Here is a 27,847-nt window from a genome sequence, read left to right as displayed (position 1 = left end):
CCCTCGCAATTTGCCTAATCAGTTACTTTTTATCTTGCAGTATACTGATTTTTACAGCAGAATTGGCCATTTGTAAAAGACTCATGGGAAAGTGGAGAAACTAAACTGTAATGGAGACATTGGTTTGGTAAACTGGTCTTGCTGACGAGAAAACATATTTTCAGTAGCTTACACCACAAATTTATGTTTTATGCACAGATGTAGAATGCTGTGAGATGTGGTAACACTCATCCAGTGGTCACATAACAGTTAGCAAAACTACACTGTACAAAATGAAGCAGTAGAAATTGCATGGGAAGAAATAGGCAACTAGTATATGGTATGATTTAAAAATGGTTACTAATTATGTACAATTAATCCTTCATATTTAGTTTTTTCATTTCATCACAACAGATTAAACCAACTTTTGTAAGCAAAGTTAGGTCTTTTCAGACAAACAGATGAGCAAACCCATCATTACTTACTACCAGCCTCTATATTGTCTACCACTGGAAATGGAACTTTTTGCCTGCTTTGAACGTTATTACTGGAAGACTGGAGAACAATTAAAATATAACCGATTGATGAAGATTGACTGCTAAAATTTTCAGAATTAGATGTGTTCAAGATTTTATTGAATTTTATTAAGGCTGCTTTTGTTTATGGCACTGGAAACACTGTAAAATTAGGACACTACCATCATCTACTAGAAAAACTTGTGAAACTCATTAGAGTAATTATTCACACTGAATATGTAGTTCCCAAATATGCTTTTGTCAACTGCTTGCTGTCTTTGTTTGTGATACAATCTCACACACTGAAAGGTAGATATTATTTTCTCACCTCTGAAAGAAGAATTCGCCTCAAAGCATTTGCAATACCAGCATGAATGCCAATCATATCAAATTCCATTTCCAGGTTATTGTGTCTGATTATGACTATTCGGAAATTCTGTAACAAATAAAGACAGCTGTTACTACGATGCAGTATATTACAGCAATTTATAAAGTAAATATTGTTGAGTTAAACATTTTAATACAATTACATGTCTGCTTACAAAATATTCCAATTCTAACATATGCTAAACTTAAACATTACTTTCTCCATCAATAGCAACATACCAATGTCAAAATTAGATGTAAGGTGAGAAAGAAGTTTTGTAATCTGATAATTCACACATACACAACAGAGAAAAGATTTTACAAAGCAATTACTATCACTCAGATCTAAAAATGCATTATATATTTTGTCTTTGGGATGACCTATTTTCAATCACATTACAGTTTACTTTTTGACATCAACTAATACACTTGGTGTCTGCCTTAGAATATCTGGTATCACGTGCATAAAGAAATTAAATTTTTATGCTTATGGTAAGCATCACAGCATAAGTTTCCAACTTCACTGGGCGTATTCAGAAACAGGTCCAGCTTTTCCTGATCTTCTACCTTGAACATTTTTGTTTTTACTATCATATTTTGGCAATTCCTTCCATATGACCATCTGTCAAATCATTCTGTAAGTCAAGCTTTTGAAGATGTGATTGCTTAGGCTCACAGTGCTATAGTGCAATACAAACGTGTAAGGGTTGGTTTTAAAACTGAACCTAACTGAGATGCCTGTGGCAACTGTCTTCTCTGTGTAAGAGTGATGCAATAATGACATTTCTTTTATACGATTATGCTAAAAAAATGACTTAGTCCTGGGTGTACTGAATTCTCTAAACCTTGGGTATGCACATTAATAATAGCCTGCACAGGGCTAAAGCAATTGTAGCAGATCTGGACACACACACACACACACACACACACACACACACACACACACACACACAGGGTAGAACCTTGCTAATCCATCCCCTACGCGACAAACCATTGTCAGATTATCAGAAACTTTAATTTTCAACTGGAAATACTGTACAAAACATTGTTCCATGTTAAAAACAGTAACAAAATTAAAAGAAAATGTTGACACACTAAACAATCTTGTGCAAAAGTGTAAAGTAGAGTCTGTACTATAAAATATGTCTGTATCAATGGTAAGACATTGCTGCTGTGAGAGAAAGTTAAACAGCTGTACATATCTCATTACAGTACTGCAGTGACACACAGCCGATTTGCATTTAACTGTTTAAATCAAGATATCACATGGGAAAAAATGTTCTGTTCTTAAGCAGGATGAAAAACATCTGTAGTGAGCTTTCGATTAGCAACCAAGAATCTCAATTTTGCTGCAAGGTTCCAACATTATCAATCCACAAAATGGCTTTTGGAGTAGACATACAACTTTGTCTGACGTACTGAAAGGCTGTATCAAATGCATTTTTGCCATCTGTATTTGATACTCAAGCCATATATTCATTGTCTTCATTGCCTTTATAATCTTCCTTGTTCTCATCAGTTCTTCAAATTACAGCACCACTGATTGAATTATCAGTTAAGTTTTCTTCTATTGTGTAGTCAAGATCAGCTGTATTGATCCTCTCACTCACATCACTGGCCTCAACGTCCAGTTGTAAAGTTTGTAAATTCTTCAAAACTGCTGGGGAGTCTATATCTTAACTTTCCACAGTTGTTACATGGTCTGTTTCATCTTGATTCTCTTCACTCATTTCTTTTGATGTTTCATCATCATTAATTTCATTCATTTTTGGCCACAGTTGGAGCCAAGATTTTTTAAGCATTGGGCGCCAGAATTTCTTTGCAACTTTGGCAATTGCAAACATCACAACTTTATTGATTTCATCACTTGAAACAAGCTGCTGCCTTCTTGTGTCCTCTCTAACACTGATCAAACTTATTTTTGATGATATAATCTTTTCAGCCACCCACTGACGCCATGGTCCACGGGTTGGATTACACATGTTACGTTGGTAGCAAGAGATAATGCTTTTATTTCACCTTTTAAAGGTCATCTTCAGATGGATGATGTTGTGGACTGACAAGACAGCCAGTCCACAGTGACGGGTAACCGAAAGGCACGCGTTTAACTCACGCAGGATGGCGTGAGGTCTGAAACAGGATATGTAATGAATGCTATAAAGAAAAGTACGTAGCTGCTGGAATACTTAACTTTAATCCATCATTGCTGTACATCGCTCTTGACGATACAAGTGAGACTGTGTAGATACATGCAATGTAATGCTAATGGCGCCTTGCTAAGTCGTAGCCATTGACTTAGCCGAAGGCTATTCTAACTATCTTCTCTGCAAATAAACGAGGCTTCGTCAGTGTTGCATCGCTAGCTAAGTCGTCCATACAACTGGGGCGAGTGCTAGTTAGTCTCTCTAGACCTGCCGTGTGGTGGCGCTCGGTCTGCAATTACTGACAGTGGCGACACGCGGGTCCGACATGTACTAATGGACCGCGGCCGATTTAAAGCTACCACCTAGCAAGTGTGGTGTCTGGCGGTGACACCACAGATCAGATGTCATGTTCTTGACAATATGGCACGTTTAGGAAGGCCCCTACTTTCCATTTAGGTATTTTATAATTGCAGGGAGTAATTGGTCATAAAACCATTCTTTAAAGAGGCTGGATTCCAGCCATGTCGACTTTCGATTACTATAACATACGGGTAGTGAAGCTATATTAATGTTTCTGAATGTCATTAATTCTTTTGCTTTTCTGATCACAAAAAATGGCATATTGTGACTGCCATCTGTGGTACTACAGACAGAAATAGTAATTCTACTTTGGCAACTTTTGTACCTCTTAAATACTGATTTTGTATAGAAACATTTCTTGTAACAAGCATTTTGTACAGGGTGAAGCAGTGAAACGGCACGATTTTGTAAAACCACCAAAGATTTATTTACAAGTAAAATCAAATAGTTGAACATGGATCTCAAGTACAAGAGTGGAAATTAAAGATGTAACTTAAAAACAATCATTTTTTAAATATGGTGTCAGTGAGGTGTCGTCCTTGGTTTTGCACACATTGTCTAAGCCTGAGATGAAATTGTCCCATGACATTTCGTAGCATCTGTACTGGAATGTTGTTAATTGCCTGTCGAATTCGCTCCTTCAGGTCTTCTTTTGTTCTTGGTGGATTTTCCTGGAAGACTTTGCACTTGAGGTAGCCCCAAAGAAAAAAGTCTGGTGCCGTCAGATCTGGTGAACGGGCAGGCCAGGGGAAATCGCCATTCCTGCTGATTAGACGTCGTGGAAATGCAAGTCTGAGCAATTCCATTGAGACATTAGCAGTATGGCTTGTTGCACCATCTTGCTGGAAGAGTGTTTCAGCATCTGGATCATGTCGATCAATTCCAGGCAGACAAAAAATGGTCAACATGCCAGCATAACGTCCAGAGTTTACAGTCACTGTGTTGCCATCTTCATCTTCAAAAAAAATAGGGCCCCACGATTCCACGAGATGACATTGCGCACCAGACTGTTACTTTTTCAGAATGGAGAGGTTTTTCATGAAGTTCGTGCGGGTTATCTGAGGACCAATATCTGAAGTTTTGCTTATTTACGTACCCACTAAGATGAAAGTGGGCTTCATCACTCATCCATAAGTTATGCACTCTTTCTTCATTTCGTTCAATAACGTTAAGCATTGACTGGCAAAAGCGTATACGGTTATTGTAGTCATTAGGTTTAAGGGCTTGCACTACCTGAATTTTGTATGGATGATAGTGAAGGTCACTCTTCAAAATCCGTCTTACTGATCGATTGCTGAGACCAAGTTCTGCGCTGTGCCGTCTCGCGGATTTTCGCGGACTTCGTCCCAACGCTTCGCGCACACGATTAATGTTCTCGAGTGTCCGGATTGTTTTTGTGCTGCCGCCTCTTCTCTTTGTTGTGCTAGCAGTAGCTTCAAAGGTTTTAACCCAAAGGAGAATGGCTTTCCTTGATGGCACGGGAGCCCGTGGCGGCAGGTTGAATTCACGACAAAAGGCGCGTTGAGCACCAACCACACTATCCGCGTTTTTGTAATATGCCTTTACGGCATATGCACGTTGCGCACTCGACCAACGCTCCATGGCTACTGAAACTTCCACCACTCTAGACGCCCAAGGTCACTTCCCCCACTCTCGCAACCCCCCTCCGCGCCCGACAACCACTATCGAAATCGTGCCGTTTCACTGCCTCACCCTGTATTTCAAGCGAGACCTGTCAATGTTATCTGCCTGATATTTTATAGTTCAAGTGAGACTCACCAATGTTATCTGCCTGATCAGCGCTCAGATTAAGCTCTTCAAGAAGTTTTAAAATTTTGGAACAAATTCATTGAGAGTTGTTTCAACAGTAGACAGCTTCTTGCCCAAAATAATTACATTTAGAATGCCATTTGTAATTTTTTTCATCAATGTAACAAGTCTTCATTTGCTGTAAACTTTTCATTTTCATGTCATTTTTCACACAAAGTCAGTGCCTTTTCATTTATGCTGGACAATGGAGCTCCTTTTCTCCTATCCTGCTCAAACCATATACACAACGCATTGTATAGAATATCACTTTTAGGCTTCTAAGTCTTGCTCATTTACAGTTCTTTCACCTAATCAATGCATAACTTTAAGGAGTTTTGCATTCCATTTCCCCTCCTCAGTCTTCAACAGTTGTTATGCCAACCCGCTACCTGACTTGCAATGTTTTGAAGAGACTTTCCTTACCTAACCTTTCAAGCACTTTCAGTTTCCCCAGTGAAGATATCATCACATACTTACATTTAGTTGACAACAGAACTTAATTTTGCATACTTTCATATGTGAGAGAAACACTGTTGCAAATTTATAAAACAAATGCATTCACAATAAACTTACTGACCTAGTTAGGAACAAGTTATGTCAAAACTTACCTAGCTACCACACCTATCAATGGCCAACTGCCTACTGATCCATATCGCACACAATAAGTCATCGACAAATCCTAACAAACACCGGGAATGGGATGGTCAAACTAAGTGGAGAGTTGGATCATCTCAGATTGCATTAGTGAGGTTCTACTGTATACTGTATCCCCAACAGCCCATACTCTTTTAATAGCTGATGATCAAGTGTTCTTCCCCAATATCTAAATTTACAAAGTGATTATAATTAAAGTTACAGTTTCAGAATGCTGTAAAAACAATCAATACTCAGAAAGATGTCAAATTTGAATGGGATGGTATTGAAGAAGGGGGAAACGTAGTGTGTGTGTGTGTGTGTGTGTGTGTGTGTGTGTGTGTGTGTGTGTGTGTGAGGGGGGGGGGGGGGGGGAATGAACCACTAGATGGCACTTTATGTGGCAGAATATGCAAAATAAATGACGTAGGGTGCGCAGCTGTTCCTCAGTTGGCATCTGGTATGCATAACATGATTTTCTCAATGCAGGATCACTTGCAGCTGGTAAAGCTGTGAATGAATGATAACTGTGCACCAATAGCTCTGGGCACTCAAGGATATTAAAAAAAGGCACTGGTCCAGACCTGCCAAAGGTCTGCAGAAAATGATTACGGAATCTGAAAAGACAGATTATACTGAAGAGCAATGTGGCAGAGGGATGACAACAATTGATGTAATGTCAGCAGAAGGTGTGGCCACAGCACTGTAGGAAGAGTCAATTGGTGGCGTGTAAACATGCATTGCACAAATAATTGACTGAACTTAGGACATGCCTGTGAGCATAGTGCATAAAATTTTATAAAACATCCTGCACTGCTAACCTCACAAAATTACCCATGTTCGAGATTCACTTCATGTTTACCTGCCAATGACAAACATTTGCTCTACAATTTCTTCCTCACATGGAAGTGGACAATGAGTGGCCAAGGAACATTCTGTGGACAGATGAAGCTCAAATCTATTTCCAATGTCATGTCAGTACACAGAATTGCTGAATGTGGGCAACAGAAAGTCCACTCATGAATTCCGCTATGGGATTATCTGAAAGGTGTCGTGTTCAGTGCTCTGATCATAAAAGTAGTTGAACCGAATGCACACACTGTGCAATAAATTCTGAACGTGACCCCTGAGACACTTTGATCTGTTGTAGTACAGGCTGTTTCTTGATTTCAGCTTGTGGCAGAAAACGGTAGACAGTGCACAACTTGTCTTGCACCAGTCTCGTAACAATTGAAAACCGATTTCATTGTTGCTTTTTATGCAGTTTTTGGCGTCAAAGCAATCAAAAAGAGATTTCATAGTTGCTTTTTATATGGTTTCTGGCCTCAGTACAATTACACTCTTAAAAGGTAAGCATTAAGATAAGCAGTAGAAATTATTGTCGTGTGTGGGCAGGCATTATGTTGCTGAAATGTAAGCCCAGGACGGCTTGCCATGAAGGACAAAGGAACCAGACATGGAACACCATTGACGTACTGCTGCTATTAGGATGTCACAGATGACAAACAAAGGGGTCCTGCTATGAAATGACAGCACGCCAGACCATCACTTCTGGCTGTTGGGTCATATGGCAGTGACAGTCAGGTTGTGTCCCACTGCTGTCTGGGATATCTCCAGACATATCTTTACTGGTCATTGGGGCTCAATTTGAAGTGAGGTTCATCACTGAAGACAATTCTATCCAGTTCATAAGATTCCAGGCGAAAGATATGTCTGAAGATGACCCATACAGCAGTGGGATACCAACCTGACCGTCACCTACCATACGGCTCGACAACTAAGAGTGATGGTTTGGGGTGCCATTTCATGTCACAACAGGCCCCTTTGGTTGTCATCCGCGGCACCCTTACAGCACAGCAGTACAGTGATGGTATTCTCAACTCACTTTGTTGCCCTCTGTGGCAAGCGATCCTGAGCTTACATTTCAGCAAGATAATGCCTGCTCTCACATAGTGAGAGTTGCTACTGCTTGTCTTTGTGCTTGCCAAACTCTACCTTGTCCAGCAAGGTCACCGCATCTCTCCCAAATTGAGAATAGCTGTTTGCATAAGTGCCACAGGTGGACCAATGTGTTACTGACTTGCTCAATTTGTGTAGCAAAAAGCTACATAATCAATAAATCATCCAATCATCCAATAATCAATAAATCATCCAATTTTTCTGAAATTTTTATCATTTGTTTGTCAGTACATGTGCATCACATCTACCAATTTCTGTCCCATTTGGATAATTCCCAATTTTTCTCTGTAGTGCAAAAACCGATGTCACTGTTGCTTTTTGTATGGTTTTTGGTCTATAGACATTTGAGAACTGATGTCTTTGTAGCTATTTAAGCTGTCTTTGTCCTCTGGACAATTACACACCGATTTTTCCCATCCAATGTGGTATGACCTTGCCGTGGTAGCTGAGATTAGCTGCCTGACAGTGCAAAAACTGTATAATGTCGAACCTGTATGGTCTCGAATATTGCATAGTACAGTTGGCTTAACATTAGAAGGAATGAAGGGCCAAACTGGCCCCTTCACGGACTTTTCACTTGCATTCTGAAAAAACTGTTAACTGGATTGACTTAATATTTTGTGACTTTTCATCAGTTATATGAAACATTAATAACATTTTTTTGAAGTGCACTATTTTTATTAGTTGTGAAATTCGAAGTTTACTACCTAGAAGGATTGCAGGACCAATTTGGCCACTCTTAACCTCTCTCTCTCTGTATTTTCAAGTGACTTCTTTGCAATACCATGTACGAAATGAAACCAACTGTCGTACCTTTGTTGTTCAAATATGTCACAACACTGCCATTAGTTCCAGCACGGATTGTTTGTTGGTTAAAGCAAGATTTTACTTATTTCTGTTATGACAGCATCAAATAGTTGTCCCCACAAACATAATCTGTAAATGCAAGAACATGTCCTATCACCCAATCCCTACTTCTAGTCAAGCTGTGCAACAAACTCCTCTTCTCCCCAATTCTATTCAATACCTCCTCATTAGTTATGTGATCTACCCATCTAATCTTCACCATTCTTCTGTAGCACCACATTTGGAAAGCTTCTATTCTCTTCTTGTCCAAACTATTAATCGTCCATGTTTCACTTCCATACATGACTACACTCCATACAAATACTTTCAGAAACAACTTCCTAACACTTAAATCTATACTCGATGTTAACAAATTTCTCTTCTTCAGAAACGCTTTCCTTGCCACTGCCAGTCTACATTTTATATCATCTCTGCTTCGACCGTCATCAGTTATTTTGTTCCCCAAATAGCAAAATTCCTTTACTACTTTAAGTGTCTCATTCCCTAATCTAATTCCCTCAGCATCAGCCCAGTTAACTCGACTACATTCCATTAGCCTCGTTTTGCTTTTGTTGATGTTCATTTTATATCCTCCTTTCAAGACACTGTCCATTCTGTTCAACTGCTCTTCCAAGTCCTTTGCTGTCTCTGACAGAATTACAATGTCATCGGCGAACCTTAAAGTTTTTATTTCTTCTCCATGGATCCACTCCGAATTTTTCTTTTGCTTCCTTTATTGCTTGCTCGATATATGGATTGAATAACAATGGGGAGAGTCTACAACTCTGTCTCACTCCCTTCCCAACCACTGCTTCCCTTTCATGTCCCTCGGCTCTTATAACTGCCATCTGGTTTCTGTATTCTGCCTGTATTCAGGCAGTGTTCCGCAATTGCCGACTTTTCCGGTTGACGAAGGCGTCTATGATGCTGATGTTCATTGTAGTGTTCTTGTACTGTACGGTATGTCTGGCCTATATACGCTGCCCCACACTGACACGGAATCTTGTACACACCACATTTCCTCAGTCCAAGATCATTCTTAACCAAACCCAACAGGTTTCTCAGTTTTTCAGATGGTTGAAAAACACACTTAATTCCGTATCTTCCGAGGACTCTTCTGATTCTTGACGACATGGCACTAAAATACGGCAAAAAGGCCAAAGTGGTGGGTATCTTCGTATCTTCATTCTGTTCCATAGATTGAACTCGCCTGGGCCTGAATGCATTTCGTATCCGTCTCTCAGAATATCCGTTTTGTTGCAACACTGTCTTCAAATGTTGTATTTCACTCGACAGGCTCTCAGGATCGGATACCACATGTGCTCTATGAACTAACATACGTAAAGCACTACCGCATTTTTTTGTACATCACTTAAAATAGGCGGCAGATCCATTGGCAAATCCGCTGCGGCCCACTAGTTGGAAAATAAAACAAGTCCAATAAAATGTGGTGCACAGTCATCTGTATGCCACAAGCACCAAACACTGGAGGTCCTCTCAACAGAGCAAGAAGCCATGCATCATAGGGCTGTGGCCTTTGCGAAGATGAGTAAGGAGGACCATACCCATCGATGTGGCTAGAAGGAGCCATGCCACGGCCATTTTGTGGGCCTTACTAGATGGAGCTTATTGTCTGTCACTTCCAGTCACTCATCCTCCCACCAATTCTCAATTTCAAAAGTGAGGCTATAGCATGCAGAGCGACGGGAAACTGAAATAAAGGAGGATCACAACATGCCAGCTTGTCTGGTATATCCACTCTCTTGTTCCCCGCAATACCCACGTGACCTGGTCCCCAGCAGAAAGATACCTTGTTCCCAAGTTGTCGTATTTGGAGGTGGACATCCTGAATATTCTAGACTACTTGACCATAGAGAGAAGCAAGAAACAGGTAGAAGGGATAAAAACAAGAGAGCAGATGATCGTAGCTGGCCGACCACGAGAATAAAAAGGAAAGGCCAGCCACTCTGCAACACATTAGAACATTCAGCCTAAGAGCATTAGAGAGGAGAACACAAAGTGACAAAGGACATGTGCAAAAACTTATATAGGGTGATAAAATCCACCCTCATGAATAAAATGTAACACTAAATCAGCCGACGAGGTGTTGTCAGATAAAATTAGTGGCAATGAGTCTGGTAACTGACGATTTCGTAGCAGGGCAGTCAAAATGGGACAGTGCACCAGAATATGGGCCACTGTCAATCAGGAGCCGCATCAACACTGAGGCGGGTCTTCACGGTGCAGAATGTAGTCATGGATCACCCAAGCGTGGCCAATGTGAAGCCAGCAGAGAACCACAGAGTCCCTGCGAGAGGCCCGCATGGAGGTCTTCCACACATTCGTAGTCTCCTTAATGGCATGCAGTTTGTTGTGCGTACTGAGGTTATGCCATTCTGTCTCCCATAGCCACAAAGCCTTGTGGCGTAGTACTGTATGCATGTCAGTTGCAGAGAAGCCGATCTCTATAAGCGGTTCCCACATAGCCTGTTTGTCCAATCTGCCGGCAAGTTCGTTGCCTGGGACTCCAACGTGACCTGGGGTCAAGAAACACTACTGAATGACTGGACCGTCCAGGGCATAGACGGACACCCGGATGGTCGCTACCAAAGGATGATGAGGGCAGCACTGGTCGATAGCTTGTAGGCTGCTCAAGGAGTCAGTATACAGAAGTAATGACTCCCCAGGGCATGAACGGATGTGCTCAAGAGCCTTGGTACACGTCAAGAATAGAGAGGAAGTGGCAGCGGAGAGACGCAGGGTTAACTGAGTCCTTAGGGTCATGTGAAAGGTCAAGGCAAACCTGAAGCCTAGGTGTACGTGAATGGACCTCAAGTGCAGGTAATAAAGCCAAGGACTCCAGTTCAGAGAGAAGGGATCGGACACGAACTGCAATTGGAAGCCCTGACCTGGGCTGCTGATGCAGGAGATAAACCACCATGGGTGGGAAAAGGAGACAGTAATTCAGATGCGCAGGAGATCTACGAACATGTGCAACGTAACTGGCCAGCAGCTGCGCATGCCTAACCTGCAATGGAGGGACTCTGGCATCCACCAGGACACTGGTCACAGGACTCATCCTAAAAGCTCCTGTTGCTAAGCAAACGCCACAGTGGTGCACTGGGTCATGTAAACGCAATGCTGAGGACACCGCCGAATCGTAAACCAGACTCCCATAGTCAAGGTGGGACTGAACAAGGGCTCTGTAGAGCTGCAGCAGTGTAGAGCGACCTGCATAACAGTTGGTGTTGCTCAGGCAGTGGAGGGCATTGAGGTGATTTTTTTCAGAGCCTGCCTGAATTGATATGGACTACGATAGCAGGAATGTCCTTTCCTCTAGTCTTTCCTCTTGGAAGTTTTCAAATAACTGGTGAATTGACTGATGAATTCCAGATGGCGCAGCTGTCTGTGTGTTGCTTTTTTTGGGTGCTGTTTAAAAGGAAATGTTAGTGGCTTGTGGTCTGTGAATATTGTGAACTCTCTGCCTTCCAGAAGATAACAAAAATATTTGACTGCTAAATAAGCTGTCAACAATTCACTGTCATAGATACAATAGCTATGTCATGTATCAGTGAGAGACCTGGAGAAAGCGCAAGTTGTTCAGGTGTTCCTTCTCGTAATTGGTGCAAAGAAGCCTCAACCGTCAAAATCAAGGGAAGATCTGTTGAGGGATGAACAAGCAGAGTTGTATTAGCTAGTTGTTCTTTTACCTTCTTGAACAATATTTCTGTTTCGTCAGTCCAAGTAACAGGGTGATTATCCTTCCTCTTGGCCTTCTTGCACAAGTTAAACAAAGGTTCTTAGATTTCAGCAGTAGACTTGAGAGCTTTGGGATGGATACGTCAGTGGCATGATGGATCACTCGTGTGATGTGGTTCACCCATTCCTGGATACTGTCATGGTGTTCAAACATAGCCAGCTGGATGATTAGCGTCCAATCAGCCTTGCTCACCATCCATTTTGGTGGCTTCTATTCAGGTAATGTTCCATCCATTGGGTGAATGCGGAGAGGGAAATGGTCACTAGAATGAAGGTTGTCAATGAATGGTCACTACAACGAAGATCATCAATGTCCTGCCATTGAACAAAGTCTACAAGGCCTGGAGAGCACATAAAGAGGTCAATGGCTAAGACTGTCCAGTACCAGCACAGAAATGGGTGGGAGTACCTGTGTTGAGGGTGCACAGCTAATGAGATGTCATGAGGATCTCCAAAACATGACCCTGAGGGCAATTCATCACCATTACATTCCTCTTAGTCTGTTCACTATTTTCAAAAGCTCCGAGAGACGAGAGATATACAAAAGAAAAACTTTTTTTACTTATCTTCATTATGTCGTTGTTGTTGTCTGAAAGTCTTGTTGTGTCTAGGGGTACATTCTTGCAGCTGAAATTTTGATTTAACGTTCTGGGTTCCTGAAGACGAAATAACTGATGAAGATTTGCCTGTTGCTATGAATACCTTTTTATTTGATCCCATTCTTCTAAATCACACGAACTTTACAATTTTCACTTCTATCACAACAAAAATTACATTTTTGTTGACAAGTTTAGCAAAATATGTGCATTTCCATCAGTGGCATGTCCACCCACCACTACTACTTTCACAGTACTAACAATATTCCATAGAGTTTACAAAGCAAAAGAGTTAACAAATTTTCTTGATAAAGGAAGAATCATTTTTTTATAAATGTGTCCAGAAATAAATTTAATAATTAGCATTAGACTGCGCAATTTATAATATGAATTTTAAATATTTCTTTTATACAGTCAACGGTAACTATGATGTCTTTTAAGAAATATTATATGACTGTGAATCCCAACCATGTGAAGTTAATCAAATTTTAAATATGCCAGAAATTTCGCAATTTCATATATTTTTAAAAGAAGAGTAATTTTAACTGCACATACAGAGTACTAACAAATTGTTTTTACATATTTTAGCATGAAACATAACACATTGTATACAAAATCATATGAAGTTCATTCAGTTAGCTGATATAATATTCACCTATACAAGAATCGCTAGTATACGTGGTATTGGTTAAAGGTAATGTTAGAGGAGGGTGACCCATTGTAAGCCCCATAAGACATGATGGGTACTGAAGCCCCCGGAGAAATTGTTGGGAGAGCTGTTCCACATCTATGAGAGCCTCGGAGCCTATTGCACCTTGTGGAGGTATGAGCAAACAGCGATCCTTCAACACACACGATGTTCGACAGTAATTGCTTGAAGGTCAGTAGCCAGGAAGAGAGCAGAGGAGTGATGCGTATTATTGACGAACACAGCAACCCCTCCCTTGGCTCTGTCCCCAGTCAGGTCATCCTTTTGGTGAAGGGTATAGCCCAGTAGCACATGGGCATCAGTAGCTTTAAAATGTGGTTCTTGTAAGCACAGCCACAGGGGGCATTCCTGTGCTAGCCGTTTCAGATCTTCCACATGTGTCCTGAATCCATTAATATTCCACTGTAATATGAGAGCCATCTATCATGAGGGATGCACTTCCATCCTGTCTTTCTGCTGGAGAGGGGAGCTCATAATGAGTGTTAGCTCTACTGAAGAGTCAAGATATATGACAGATAGGATGATGTTGACATCATCAGACTATTTTTTTCCTGGCTCCACTGGTGGGGGATGGTTGACCTTTAATTTTTTTGCCCTGGGTAGGCTTCAGAGCCACAACTACAGCAGTGGTGGACCAGACTGAACTTTTGGAGGAGCAGGGAGGTCTGTATCATCAGATATCACATACTTTGGGAGGAAATGTAGGCTTTGAAGGGACTGCAGCAGCACAAGTACACTGGCAAACACAGGTACTAGGCAGACACTAGCAACCTCTGTTTGGATAGCAGCATCTGTCTTCTGAACTTGCTGTTTAAGAAAAGACACAAAGGAGGTAGCAAATTTCGGGGACTGCATGACCTTATAGGTCTTTTTGGCTTCACCATATGAGATATGCTAAGTTGTTTGGATCTCTTGTATCTTCATTTCTTCAAAAAATACACTGCAGTCCCTACTCCAGACAAGTTGATCCCCAGAGCAGTTTACACACTTTGGAATAGATGAACAACCACCATCTTCGTGGGAGACCTTACCATATTTGCCGCAAGCAGCTGTTCCATTACAACTTAAGGTGGTGTGCCCTAAGTGTTGACATGTAAAACAGTGCATTGGGCTTGGAAAATAAGGCCACATGCTGAGGTGGAGGAAACCAGCATTAATGGGCTCTGGAAGTTTCGTGCTACTGAATGTCAGTACAAAAGAGTCCGATTTCACAAGATCACCAGCCACCCATTTCATTATGTTCCACGCATCAATGATGCCTTCTTGGGACCACTCAGCTTTCAGTTTTTCTCAGGGAATGTCAACCAGATCCCTGCAAGTCACAACACCTTTGCTATAGTTCAAGGTTTTGTGCAGTTCACTACTCCCCAAGGCACTAAGCTTTCAGGATGTGTTTCACTTGCTGGGAATTGGATATTCCTACCAACATAGTGCCGTTTTGCAAGCGCTTGACAGATTTTAAAGTTCCAGCTATTCCCTGTAAGCCTTTTTGTATGTAAAAAGGTGAAAATTTCTCAAAGTTACCCTCTTTCTGCTTAATTATAAGAAACACATTCTGGCCACCAGCATGTGTTCTGTTACTTGATACTGAAAGAGTCTGTGTAATCATCCCGAAAGAGTCAAGAGTGGATACATGAGCCCTCTTGTTTGACTGAATGTTAGTACCCACCAGCAACCTACCCTTTCTGCTGGGAGAACGAACAGAAGATTTCAAAGGATCCAAGCTGGTCCCATGAGCAGCTAGGAACATAGAAAGTCCATGTAGAAAGCAACCTGTACGCCTGGATAAACCTTATACAACCTTTTTGAGGTTTGTACTATCCTCATGATCCAAGCAGTCAAGCCAAGATCCCCATTCTGTATGTCACACAACATTCTACCACCATGCCACAAGGTGGTCACTGAAGCATGCTTATGGAGATAGGGCTGGTGGCACTTACCAGTCCCCCGCTCAGGAACTCCGCAGTTGCCATTTCCATACCTGGCAAACAAATGCTAAGCCCCTGAGGAGTTCTAAAAACCAACTGGAATAATGTTCTTGGAAATGGTCTCTAAATAGCTTGTCCACAGAGACATTAAGAAACTGCAGTTTTGATGTCGTACCTCCAGGAGCAGCAATTAGATCTGTCTGTAACACAAAAACTTTATTCTTTACTTCAGGTGAGAAATGATCTTTAAAGACATCCGATACTAGTGCAGTTCTCTTAGTGAACAGCACAATGCAACTGCAAACAGAACCTAGGCATTACGTCATTAATTCTGTTGTCATCCAAACATTTTCTTAGCACTGAATCACTAACCCCTTGGTGGAAATTTTCCTTGGGGAAAGTTTTATGCTTCAGGATGACATAGGGAGTGGAGCATGTGGATAACTTTCCTCCCTCTGCATTAACTGCCAAAATCATGGCAATACTTTACTTTTTGTTCAAGCTGTTAATGAGGCACTTTTCAGTGTCATATTATTCGGTAGGTCTCAAAAGACTGACATCTTGGCATTGCCGATCTGACGCAGAGGGTATGAATGCTGTTGTTACATTTGTATCATGTGCCTCTGGAAATTGATGAGTTTCTTGGTAAAAATTTTCTGACCATTTCTGTTCAACTAAAGCACTTTGCTGTATAGCGAGACCACTTTTATGCATAAATTTGGAGTATCTTTGAAACTTCCATGGAATTCCATTTGTGTAAAGTCTTTGCAATTTCCACGACCTTTAACCAAATTATTTGTCAAGAGACTGGTACCACGTCTTTCCTTTTACCTTCAACAAAGGGAAGAGACCTAGCTTCAATTAGGATATTTCCCAGCTTTTCAACCTCTGTAAATTTCCCTCATAAAACAGCACATTGCAGCCTATTTTCCACTGTGGTCCCACACCACACATTAGATTTATTTAAACTGTACTTTTTGCCAGCTTTTCTCTTAGATGTACTCTTCACATAGTACATAACAGCAATTTTGAAACTGCGTTGTAACTTCACTGAATCCTAAATTTTGTTGGTTTTTCTTTTGATAATATCCAATCACTGGTGAAGACCAACGATCAATTTCCAGATTCTAGCTAATTAGTTTCAAATACTAGCTTTTCTGTAGCTTCATTTCAAACTAAAGAACAAGCACTACAGTTCAAGTTTCTATGATGCAAAAATATACCAGAATATGTAGGGTTGTGCAGATAAGCTGCACCCTAATTTTTAGCAGCCAAATTTGAGAAAGTATTGAAAATTCTATTTGGGCCAAAACAGTATTTGAGCACCAAGAAGTGTGAGAGTTGATTTCTAGCAACTGTCAGGTAGAGGTTAAAATGTTTGTTTGTGTGGAATGACTTGCAGTTATTGACATGAGAATGAATTTCACGACTGAGAACAGAGTTCATAAAACACAAGTCCAAGATAGATGCAGGAAGGCTATTATTGGAAAATAGTCTGAATGTAAGCAAGAAAAGGTAGGAGGCTTACAAAATGCACCTCATAATAGTGTTCTGTACAACCAGTGCCACAAAATGAATTCTTCTGGATGCATTAAGAATGCTTAACATGTGTGCAATGCCAATTTCCCAGTTTCGTAAATGCTCATACAATCACAATCCCAGCACCAACACTGATCTTAACAACTGGCAGCGTTAAAAGACAATGCACTAGCACAACTTTTTTAACATGAGCCTACTTCAGTTCCTTTTATTGTGTTTACAATGGCTGTTTTAGATCACAAAAATGACAGAAAGATAATCTACTTACTATGGTCACACCAAGGTTGTTTATACCCAGTATTGTCATCATGGAGCAAGCACAGGTAATTAATGCACATTTTTAATAATTTGTCAACCTCAGGATATCATGATAGAATCTATTAGTAAGTGAGAAAAATAGTGTGTGTTATCAGCCCTTCCTCGCCCCTTTTTTATGTCCTTTGGTGTCTGGAATACATTACATTACCCAGACAAAAAGCAGTAACAGAAGATATAAACCCATGTGCAAAGGTTGGTTTTACGAAGATGATCCTGAGGGCGAATAGAGCCAATTGGTTATGATGAATCATCAATGAAAAATAATAAAAATATTTATTCTTTTGTTTTTGAAATTAAGAGTGATGTGAAAGAAATCTTAGTCATTTGTTAGTATCTTGTCTAATGGACTGACCCGATTTTACAAAAAATTATTAAGGAGCATATAATGTCATCTTCTGATGTCTGAATCACTGAATAATATTCAGGAGTGTTCAATCAAAAATTACTTTACTGAAACAGATTGCTCAGACAAGTAATAACACTGTTGAAAGCTAGACTGTGAAACATTTATTTTAAGGAGATTGTAGTACTGTACCAGGAAAGGTCACATCAGACACCTTGGTATCCAAAATCAGCAATGTAAGTAAAGATCTACCAATAAATGAAAATAAAACATTGTTAATATTAACTATGTAGTAATTGAACACATTCTTAAATATTATGGAAAAGCTAACAATTGTATTATATATTTCCAGATTTATGAAGGTTGATTATATTACATACAATTTGTGATATTATGGAACAACACTAGAGGCAAGCTATCATTTTGATGCACATCTGATATATTTTCTTGCACCATCTGTGAACTACCTTTATTAATTACATATACTTGCTACTTATTACTCCCTTCTGAAATTTGTCAGCACAAAGATCTGAATTTGGAAACAGCAGCAGTTTTTGTAAATGTAATAATGACAAAATAAAAATAGGTCTACTTTCTGACTCATGTGGTATACTCAAATGGTACAATCTGAAAAGAGCTGAGTACGTTTAGGACTAACTCTGCTCTGGAGCAGATTTATGTAAATCATTTAGCAATAAAAGGATATTCCCTGGTGAAATATAGACTGGTTTATGAATTTAATTTTTTTACGTAAGAGAAAAAGTACAGGTTGCCCAATATTTTGATTGCTTTCTTCAAAAATATGTAGTGTCATAGTGTTTGTGTTTCAACATATAGTTAGTAAATTTAACACTAAAGTGAACTGTTAACACACATACAAGCAAAGTGTCACCACATATACACAACAAGAAAATATTTTATACAACTGATATGAACCACATCACAGCAAGATACCATGAACTTTATATGAGGATCATACAACTGACTAAATTAACTGGAACAATCTTTCATAATCAGTCATCAAGGTTAGCTGCAGAAGCTACACGTAACTTACCTTTTTAAATTTTGAGAGTTTCCATGTGTCATCAATGCCACAAGTGCCAGGGTAGTCTGAAGCACAAGCCTAAAAGAGACGGAACATACAGTTTATGGTTAGGTTTATTTGTCTTGGTACATTAAAACTTAATATATTTATTTAAGGAATGCTACACTGACTAAACAAAATGGAATATTCAGATTGACTCAAACCTCGGGCTCACAACCAAAACTCAATCCACATCAAAACAAGCAAAAAGACCTATTATCTTCTCTTCAACAGCTGTAAATTCTTTTGTGTCAATGCTCCCCCGAGTTTTGATGTATTTTTGTTTGGAAGCCTACAGTCTATTTTCGGTACGCCAATCAGGCAAAATCACTGTGAGCACTGAGGCAGTTGTCCCACCAACACACCAGCTTGAAGATACTCTTTTGGTAAAACACAATGCCTTGTTCCGTGAAGAAAATTGCTTGCTGCACATCCTCATCCAACAGGAATCCTTTTTTAAGGGTTCACAGGCATGGTAATTGCATAGGGACAGAGCAAAACTATAGGGCAGGTGTTCAAGTGTCCCCCACTTGAGTTGGTAAAACTTCTGCTTTATGGCATTTGCGATATGGAATGTCAGTTATCACGAAGCAGCACCACCCCATGTCACAGTTTTCCTATATGGTGGTTTTTGACAGAAATGCTGCCCCATACACATTCTTCATTCCCCGATGGATGTCTACTATGTTTGTACTCTGGCAACCAAGAAAAGAATCACAGCATGTTGGTTCTGTCTCAAAAAATAAATAAATAAATAAATAAAATAAAATAAAATTGGTAATACTGTTGCCATAGTTCATGTTTCTGCATTTATTGTGCACACATCGGAAAGATGCAAATGGCACACTAATCCCTTGCCTACATGTAAGTGTTTATATACCCGCATCGGAGTCCTGCTACATTGCATATACACTGCATCAATGCCCTTCAATGGAAACTTTTTGATTTCTCCTTATATATGATAATCCTAGGCCACTATCCCTTAAGGTTCCTATCCCTGCAAGTATGCCCACTGTAAAGAATATTTCACGTACTCACTATTACTTACTCTGGCCCAACTACAGTACACCCAACAATATTAAAGGCAGAGTAACAAGAGAAACTGAATGTTGTTTACCAACAGGTTGTGGCGAAGCAAGCTCTGATCTCTTTACTTCCCCTCTTGTTTTGCATTCTGCCTCTTTAAATTCATTTTTTCACTTCTGACTAATTACCATTAACATACATATGCATTTTCATAAAAGAGAAAGGTTGGCTCTCTGTCTTAAGAAATATAGCACCAGATCTAATTTTGTGCTCAGTTTTGTGTATGTAAGCAATTTCCTAATTTATTTTGACTACTCCTAGTAAATATCTTTTGTTATAGGGTGAAATCAGTAACTGTTTTGTGACTTAGATTCTATTGTTGACTTACAAAGAAATATAAATTCTGTAATAATTATAAATGATTGGATAGAAGAACTACTCCGATTCTTTAAGTATTTATTTGGCTCTATTTGAAAATGTTTGCAAAGCTGGCCCTTAATTAAATCCAAAATAATTACCAGATTTGTCAAACGCATTATATGCATAATTATATCTGCTAATTTAATCATTTAAACAAATAATTCGGCCTAAACCTTGTAGCAGAAGAAACTGTTAAAAAGAATTTTTCTATATATTCAGCTAATTGAATGAGTTTTGTTTTAATTGCAATTTCTGTAAATTAAACATCAATGTATAGTTTCAGTACCTATTATTGTGAGGAGATGTAGAGACCCAATATTTGGTTCAAAGCAGTCAGTCCACAGCCAAATTTCAGATGGAAATTGTGTACGGTTCCAAGTGGAATTAGGATAACACAAATAAGCCATGTGTTAAAATAATGATCATGTCTGTTCAATCCATTTGAAAAATAGTGTCACACATACCTTATTATTATGCAAGAACTGTGAATCGTGTTGTTAAGTTTTTACTGCTCATAGATGTTCAACAGCAAACTATGATAGCAGTACATTGATGTTCGCCTGTAACTTATTAATGAGGCTTATCAGAACTTATCAATAGTGAACTGGCCATATTACTGTGTAATATTGGGGGGGTCGTGAACAGTGAAAGTAAAGAACTGTGAAATGCAACTGTCGGCTACATTGTTTACAGTAGTCAGTGTTGAACTCTCACCCCCCCCCCCCCCCCCAGCCCCCCCTCCTCATTTTTCAGCCAGTATAACAATGCAGTATGTCGACCGAGGACTATCAACAAAGAAGTACAGCAGACGAATGTCACATATGGTGCCTTTACAGGTGAGGACTATTGTATCTGAACACAATAAACTAGGACTCGCAAACTTTGAACAGTGAACTCAAGAACCGTTTACAGTACAGTGATTTTAACGAATTGAGTGTGTGATATAAGCGTCATCAGAATTTTGTCGAGGACAGTGAACAGACAATATTACGGGAGTGTGAAACTCAATTATTTTTGAAATATCGGAATTGATGTAGCCACCATTAAATAGGGAGGTGCAACAACCAATCAGTGAGTGGGTTCTATGGAACCAGCCATTGAGTACAGGAGCAACCAATCAGCATGCAGGTTGACACAGCCTACTGGGATAAACAACTTGCTTTACTGAGAAAATTACAACTTGCAGCAGCCATCAGACAACGAATCGAGATGACAACTGCAGCAGCAGCAGGAGCAGGAGGTATTAATCAATGCATAATAAATGCCCTTAACAAACAAGACAGTGTGGTGGGTGGAAATGGACAACAGGGGGGTTATATGATTGATAATAAAGCTGTAGAGGTTAAATATTTAAATGAACAGAAAGACTTAATAGGGACTAATTTGGAGCACGATAGTGGTTATGGAAAATTGGAACCGATGTTAAGGCAAATTATGAGTAGTATGAGTATGAAACAAGACATTAACAGTTTGAAAGAAGACGTTGGTAGCTTGGAAAATAGTATAAAGTAGTACAAAATGCTAATGAGAAATTAACATTAATGAGTAGTAAATGTGTAGAAGAGAGAATGAAGCTTTGTGAAGACTATAGTGGGAGGGTGGAGGCTTCCAAGAAACAATGTAAAGATGAAGTCAAACCAGCCAGGGAATTTTGTGCTGAAAGTGGGATTAAACTTAAGAACCAAATCAATCAGATTAAAAATGATTTAGAAACAGAGGTGGAAACCAAGTGTGCAGTAGTGGTAGAGAAAAATGGGTAAAAGTAAATAAAAATAGATTCAAAATTGGCTGAAATAGAGAAAAATGTGGAGGAGGTACAAAATCTAAAGCACAGAGAAAGTGACTGTGGGTCCGATTCTGACAGTAGTTGTAATGATGATAGTAATGACAAATCCAGCAGTGATGAGGACAAAGGAGGATAATATTAGGCCTAATGAAGAGTTAAATGGGAGTGGTAAGGAGGAAGAGGACCATGCGAGCTGTCATTTGACTGTGTCCTGATACTTGCTTTGGTAAGCAGGACGACAGTTTTTCCAGGGAAAAGATTGATGAAGATTTGTTGTATGAAGAAGATCACAAGGTAAGTAAAAAGGAAGTGTGACACCCTATAATAACAGAAAGTGTACAAGGTATACACGTTAAGTGTTTACTGGACACAGTGGTAGTAAGGTGAATGGCATTTTACAAGCATTTTTTGAATCTATTAAGACCACAGAGGGTATAGCAGTGATGCATGTTTCCACAATAAATATTATTGGTGCTACTGGTAATCTACCAAAGAGCGTGAAACAAGAGGTACTATTAACTGTGGAATTGGCAGGACAGCTGTTGGAGTGCAAATTCTTGGTGATTCAAAATCTCTGCATTGATGTAATATTTAGGACTAATTTCTTGTACAAATAACACATACGGGATTCAACATTCTGTGTTGGATTATTATGTGATGATAATGCTTACTCCAGCTGTCAATCTCATTTTTTGTGTTTCCTGAGGCAGTCAAAATCTTCTCCTATTCTATCTGTAGTTTATATGTGAATCAGAAACATTCTATCTTTGACTTTCATGTGATTTTGTACAGCAGGATACTTTAGTATAGGAATATTTTAGAAAAGGTTTCTCTGGTGTTATCTATTCATATCACGTTGTGTAAGTGATAAGCAATGGAATCATAAGAGGATGGGAGAAAAGACAATATAAAATGATAAGCAGTGGTATTTGATAAAAATCTATGAGATACTGTGTTTCTCCCATTAAGGATCGGACAGACAGAACTACATTTTTGCTACTTTTGAGTCGTTAGTACAATAAGGTACACGGAATCAAGACCCACATTACAATTAAACAAGTGTAACTCTATCTTATGTGGTTTCCGTTTTAGTTGTCAATGTATCTACATTTTACGAAAAATAGTAAGGATCAGTCAGATGGAAGAGCTGATCTGTTTTTAGACCACAGGACCCAGTGTTAATTTGTGAAACGGAACAGCTCCTACATTTCTCTGATCCTAATAGAATTGTTAGACGTTGCTTTTCCCACTACTTATCTTTACACGCATTGTCGCCGTCGCTCTGTGACAACAATGAAACGCAACTGACTTCCTGGCAAGGAAGATAAATATTGTTTCAGTTGTGAATGGGTTTACAAACAAGTAGGAGCACTATGGAGTCCAGAGGAAGAACGATGGCGAAAATGTGCCTAAAGAAGGAACAGAATGTAATGGAATCTTGTAAGCATTAGAACCTGTTTCTTACTGTATATATTTCGGCAGTAAGTACTATAATAATAATAATAATAATAATAATAATAATAATAATTATTATTATTATTATTATTATTGCTGTTGTCATTATCATTATTATTATTATTGTTTATATTCATAGCTGAGGAAGAACATCATGTGGAGATGCTTAGGACATTCATTGGTTCAGATACAGACGATAATCCTTCCTATGAACAAAACAACACTACAGATTGTGGTGAGTGATGAAACAATTACTAGATACTATAACAGTTCCAGTTAATTTTCTTTTCTATTTCTCTGAATACCTGTCATGTTATTTTTACAGACAGCAGTGTTGAACACGGAACGTCCCTTGCAAGAAATGTCACAAAACATGCTGAGGATGCAACTAGTGCACAAGTAAATCATCACAATCAGGACACGTAAATTACAGGTGACATTGCTGGTATTGAGAATAGTAACAAAACAAGAAAACGGTAAAGGGTAGCGGTTGAAGAGGAATGGAAAAGAAATCAAAGAAAAATCAATCGAAAGCGTGGTAGGGCATATATTTCTATGAAGAATTCCAAACTTCCTGCAAGAAATGTGAAGCCAAAAGATTGCTCTATGACAGTGCAGTACTAAGTTTGCTGAGCAAGACATACAAAATATCCATAGAGACTACTGGGATCTTGGATCAGTTGAGCTACAAAGGCAGTACCTAAATCAGTTAGTGGAAGAAGAAGAGAAAGGGTGAGGACCAAATCGCATAAATCATGAAGGAAGAGGACCAAGAAATTCTATCTAATAAAGGGACTCCTATACAAGAGGATCAAAGAGCAACTAGAGGAAGAATTAGGTGAATACCAAGGAGGCTTCAGACTTTGGAGAATCTGTGCAGAACAGATCATCACTTTAAAATTAGCCATAGCATATTACAAGAAATGAAATAAACCTCTTGTAATAACCTTCGTGGACTTTAAAAAAGCATATGACTGTATCCATAGACCTTCAATGTTAAAAATCTTACGAAATTTCAGGCTCCATACAAAATTAATCAAATTGATAGAACTCACCTTAACCAACACTGTATCAAAAGTCAAGTTCAAGGGGGGGGGGGGGGGGGCGGGGGGGGGGGGGGGCGGGGGGGGGGGGGGGACTCTCTGAGCCGTTCATCATAAAAACAGGTTTAAGACAAGGAGATTGCTTGGCACCCCTGCTGTTCAACTGCACTTTAGAATACATAATGAGGGAATGGTACAAGACTAACCCAAAGAACATCCAAATTGGATGGAAACATAAGTTTCAATTGTCTAGGATTTGCTGATGACCTTGCTCTCTTGTCCAACAGTATTCAGGAAACAAAACAACAAGTTATCTCACTACAGGAAATAGCACAGAAAATTGGTCTTTGAATATCCTTTGAAAAAACAGTCATCATGTTAACTGACTCACCACTCATAAGCAAAATTGCCATAGGAATCCAAGAAATAAAAATTGTAGATAAATTTAAATATCTGAGAGAAATCATAATGTATAACCTCAATGAAAAGCCAACATGGTATAACAGAATAAACAAATTGACTAGAGCACAATATATCACCAAGAACACCTACAACAAAAAGAGCCTGTCAATAGCAACAAAATTAAAACACTACAAAACAGCCACTCAACCAGAAATAACACACACAAGTGAAACCATCTTCAAAACTACTAACATTGCACAAACAGACAAAATACTCAAAATAGAGAGAAGAATCGTCAGAATGTGTATCAACAAATCGTACGAGAGAGATGGACACTGGAGAGTATCAGTGGAAATAGAACCAGTAATGAGTACAATCAGGAAGAAACGCATTTCATTTATTTGGACATCTAATTAGAACACCAGAGAACAGGATCATCAGGAGAATAACAGAAAAATTGTGGAATAGTAAGTGCAACATTAAGTGGATTACAGAAATCAAGGAAGATTTGGATGAGCTACAAATTACATTGTAAGACCTAAGAAACAAAGCTAACAAAATTAGGAAACTCACAGACAAACAAACCAGACTGCAAACGAGAATCAACAGACAGACAATAGGAAGAGTGATTTCGGATGAAGAAAGAAGCATGAGATCCGAGAGAATGAAGAAATATTGGGCTGACAGGAAACTGAAAAATTCTTTGTATAAAGTTGGCTAGAGTGGTCCAATGAAGGCCATAAAATGTAAATAATAATAACAATAATAATAAAAGGGATTTGATAAGATTCAAGTGTATATGCAGTTTTTTCTCAATGCACTTGACATTTCTGAAAGCTTCGTAAGAAATACTATTAAGAAAGATGTTAAGAGGATGTCATGAGCCAGGTATAAAGAGACCAGAAGAAAGTGAAGAGGCTATAAGGAAACTCATTAAGAGTTTTTCTACCCATTCTTCTCATTACAAGAGGAAAGAATGTACAGCAGATTATTTACCTGCCGATATGGGTATTAAGATAATGCATTAATTATATTGGGAACAATGCTATGAGGAAGGAAAGACAGATGACAAAGTATGGCTGTATAGGGAGATATTCACAAAGGAATTTAATCTGAAATTCTAGAGGCCACAAAAGATGTGTAATAAATGTTTAAAATTTTAACATCTTTTGGGTGAGGAAAAGGAAGACAAAGATTTTAAAAGGGAACAGGGACAGCATTTGAAAAGGAAAGAAATGGCAATGGAATTTAAGAACATGAAGAAAGAAAGTGCAAGAAAATCCGAATCTTTGCTAGCTGAATTTGACTTAAAAGCTGTGCTTTACTGCCCTAAAGTGAATGCAAAGGCAGTATTCTATAAAAGAATACTCCCTGTGTACAATGTCACAGTTCTTAATGTAGGAGAAAACAAAACCGATTGCTACATGTGGGACGAAACAACAGCACAGAAGTGGCCTCATGTCTGCGGGATTTTTTGAAAAATCATGCGGAAGGAAAACCGATAATCTTGTTTTCTGATACATGTCAGGGCCAGAACAGGAATGACAACATGAGCACTATGTTTCTGCATGCAGTGAATACACTGGACATTCCAATTATCGACCAATGCTTTTTTGAGACTGGACATTCACAAACGGAAGTAGACTCAGTGCATGCGAGCACTGAAAGAAAAAGTAAACATGTGGATGTTTTTGATCCCACTGGCAGGTATACAATTGCAAGAATGACCTCCAACAAGCACAGAGTGACAAAAATAGATAACACTCAAATTATATATTTCAACCAGCTTCATAAGAATATAATTCGGAACAGAAAAACTGCTGAGAATGGAGAATCTGTGAAATGGCTTAAGATTGTTTGGATGCAATATATGAAGGATCAGTCTGACGAGACGTTTTTCAAGTATTCCTACGATGATCGTGACTTTCAAGTTTTGCACACCAAGAAAAGACAGGGCCTACAAAATTCTTCGAATTCAGGACCTAAAGACAATACTCTGCACCCAGCATATGACGGTCCTCTCTGCATAAGTAAAGAAAAGAAAAAAGATTTCTAGATTTATGTAATAAGCGTATTATAGCTTCTAGGTATCACACATTATACCAAGGACTCAATACTGCTAACAATTCAGAAAATGAGGAAAATGTGGAAGACTCACAGGAATAGATCTGGTGTTTATTTTCTGTTTTTTGTCTTCTTTATTATTGTTGCTAGTTCATCACCTTAGTTATTTCATGTCAACCACTAATTTGGCTCGTTTAAGTGCCTGTGTTGCATTATTTTTGAAACAGGAATCCAAAAACAGAAAAACAGGTGTGAGGGAGCACTGTATTTTGTTAAAATAATTTTTCCTACATTTGTTATGTGAAGATTAAAATACAAGAATATTATTTCTGTTACTGTAAATTACTTATTGTAAGTTCAATTTTACTGTAGACAAATAATGCAAAGTGAAAATAATACTGGATTTTATGTATTCTCCATCATACACTGATGATAAACTTCCTGAGAAACGGTTCTCTTGCTTATAGTACTCAGTGAATAGCACTGACACACATTCCTATAGCTTGTTCAGTGTAATCTTTAATATGACAATATTGCTTAAAGCTGCATATTAGTTGTTTGACATTCAGATGTTACACAGCAGCAGCCATTAAGTTAAGAATCAGACAAATGTAACTACTTATATAATTTCATAAAATATTTCATTAGTGTCCACCGAGTGACTTGAATATGTAACATCTGAAAGAACACAACAGTCAATGAAGAATACTTTTTATTTACTGTAGAAAGGTTTGTGAAAAACTGTTAAAAAGTACTCAGATATT

The 27,847-nt window shown here is 38.9% G+C and overlaps 1 protein-coding gene across 1 annotated transcript in view; it reads right to left on the bottom strand.

The window, feature by feature from the left end:
• The window catches only part of LOC124796360 (DNA-directed RNA polymerases I and III subunit RPAC1), a 206,216-nt gene that overhangs the window by 128,672 nt on the left and 49,697 nt on the right, over positions 1-27,847 (bottom strand). The window contains exons 2-3 of the mRNA XM_047260516.1: positions 18,858-18,926; positions 823-930 (exon numbers count right to left, since the gene is read on the bottom strand). Coding sequence (XP_047116472.1) covers positions 823-930; positions 18,858-18,926 — 177 coding nt within the window. The remainder of the gene's footprint in view (positions 1-822; positions 931-18,857; positions 18,927-27,847) is intronic.

The sequence above is a fragment of the Schistocerca piceifrons genome, chromosome 4 (genome assembly GCF_021461385.2).
Source record: "Schistocerca piceifrons isolate TAMUIC-IGC-003096 chromosome 4, iqSchPice1.1, whole genome shotgun sequence".
Lineage (NCBI taxonomy): Eukaryota > Metazoa > Arthropoda > Insecta > Orthoptera > Acrididae > Schistocerca > Schistocerca piceifrons.
This window is presented reverse-complemented; position numbering and strand designations above follow the sequence as displayed.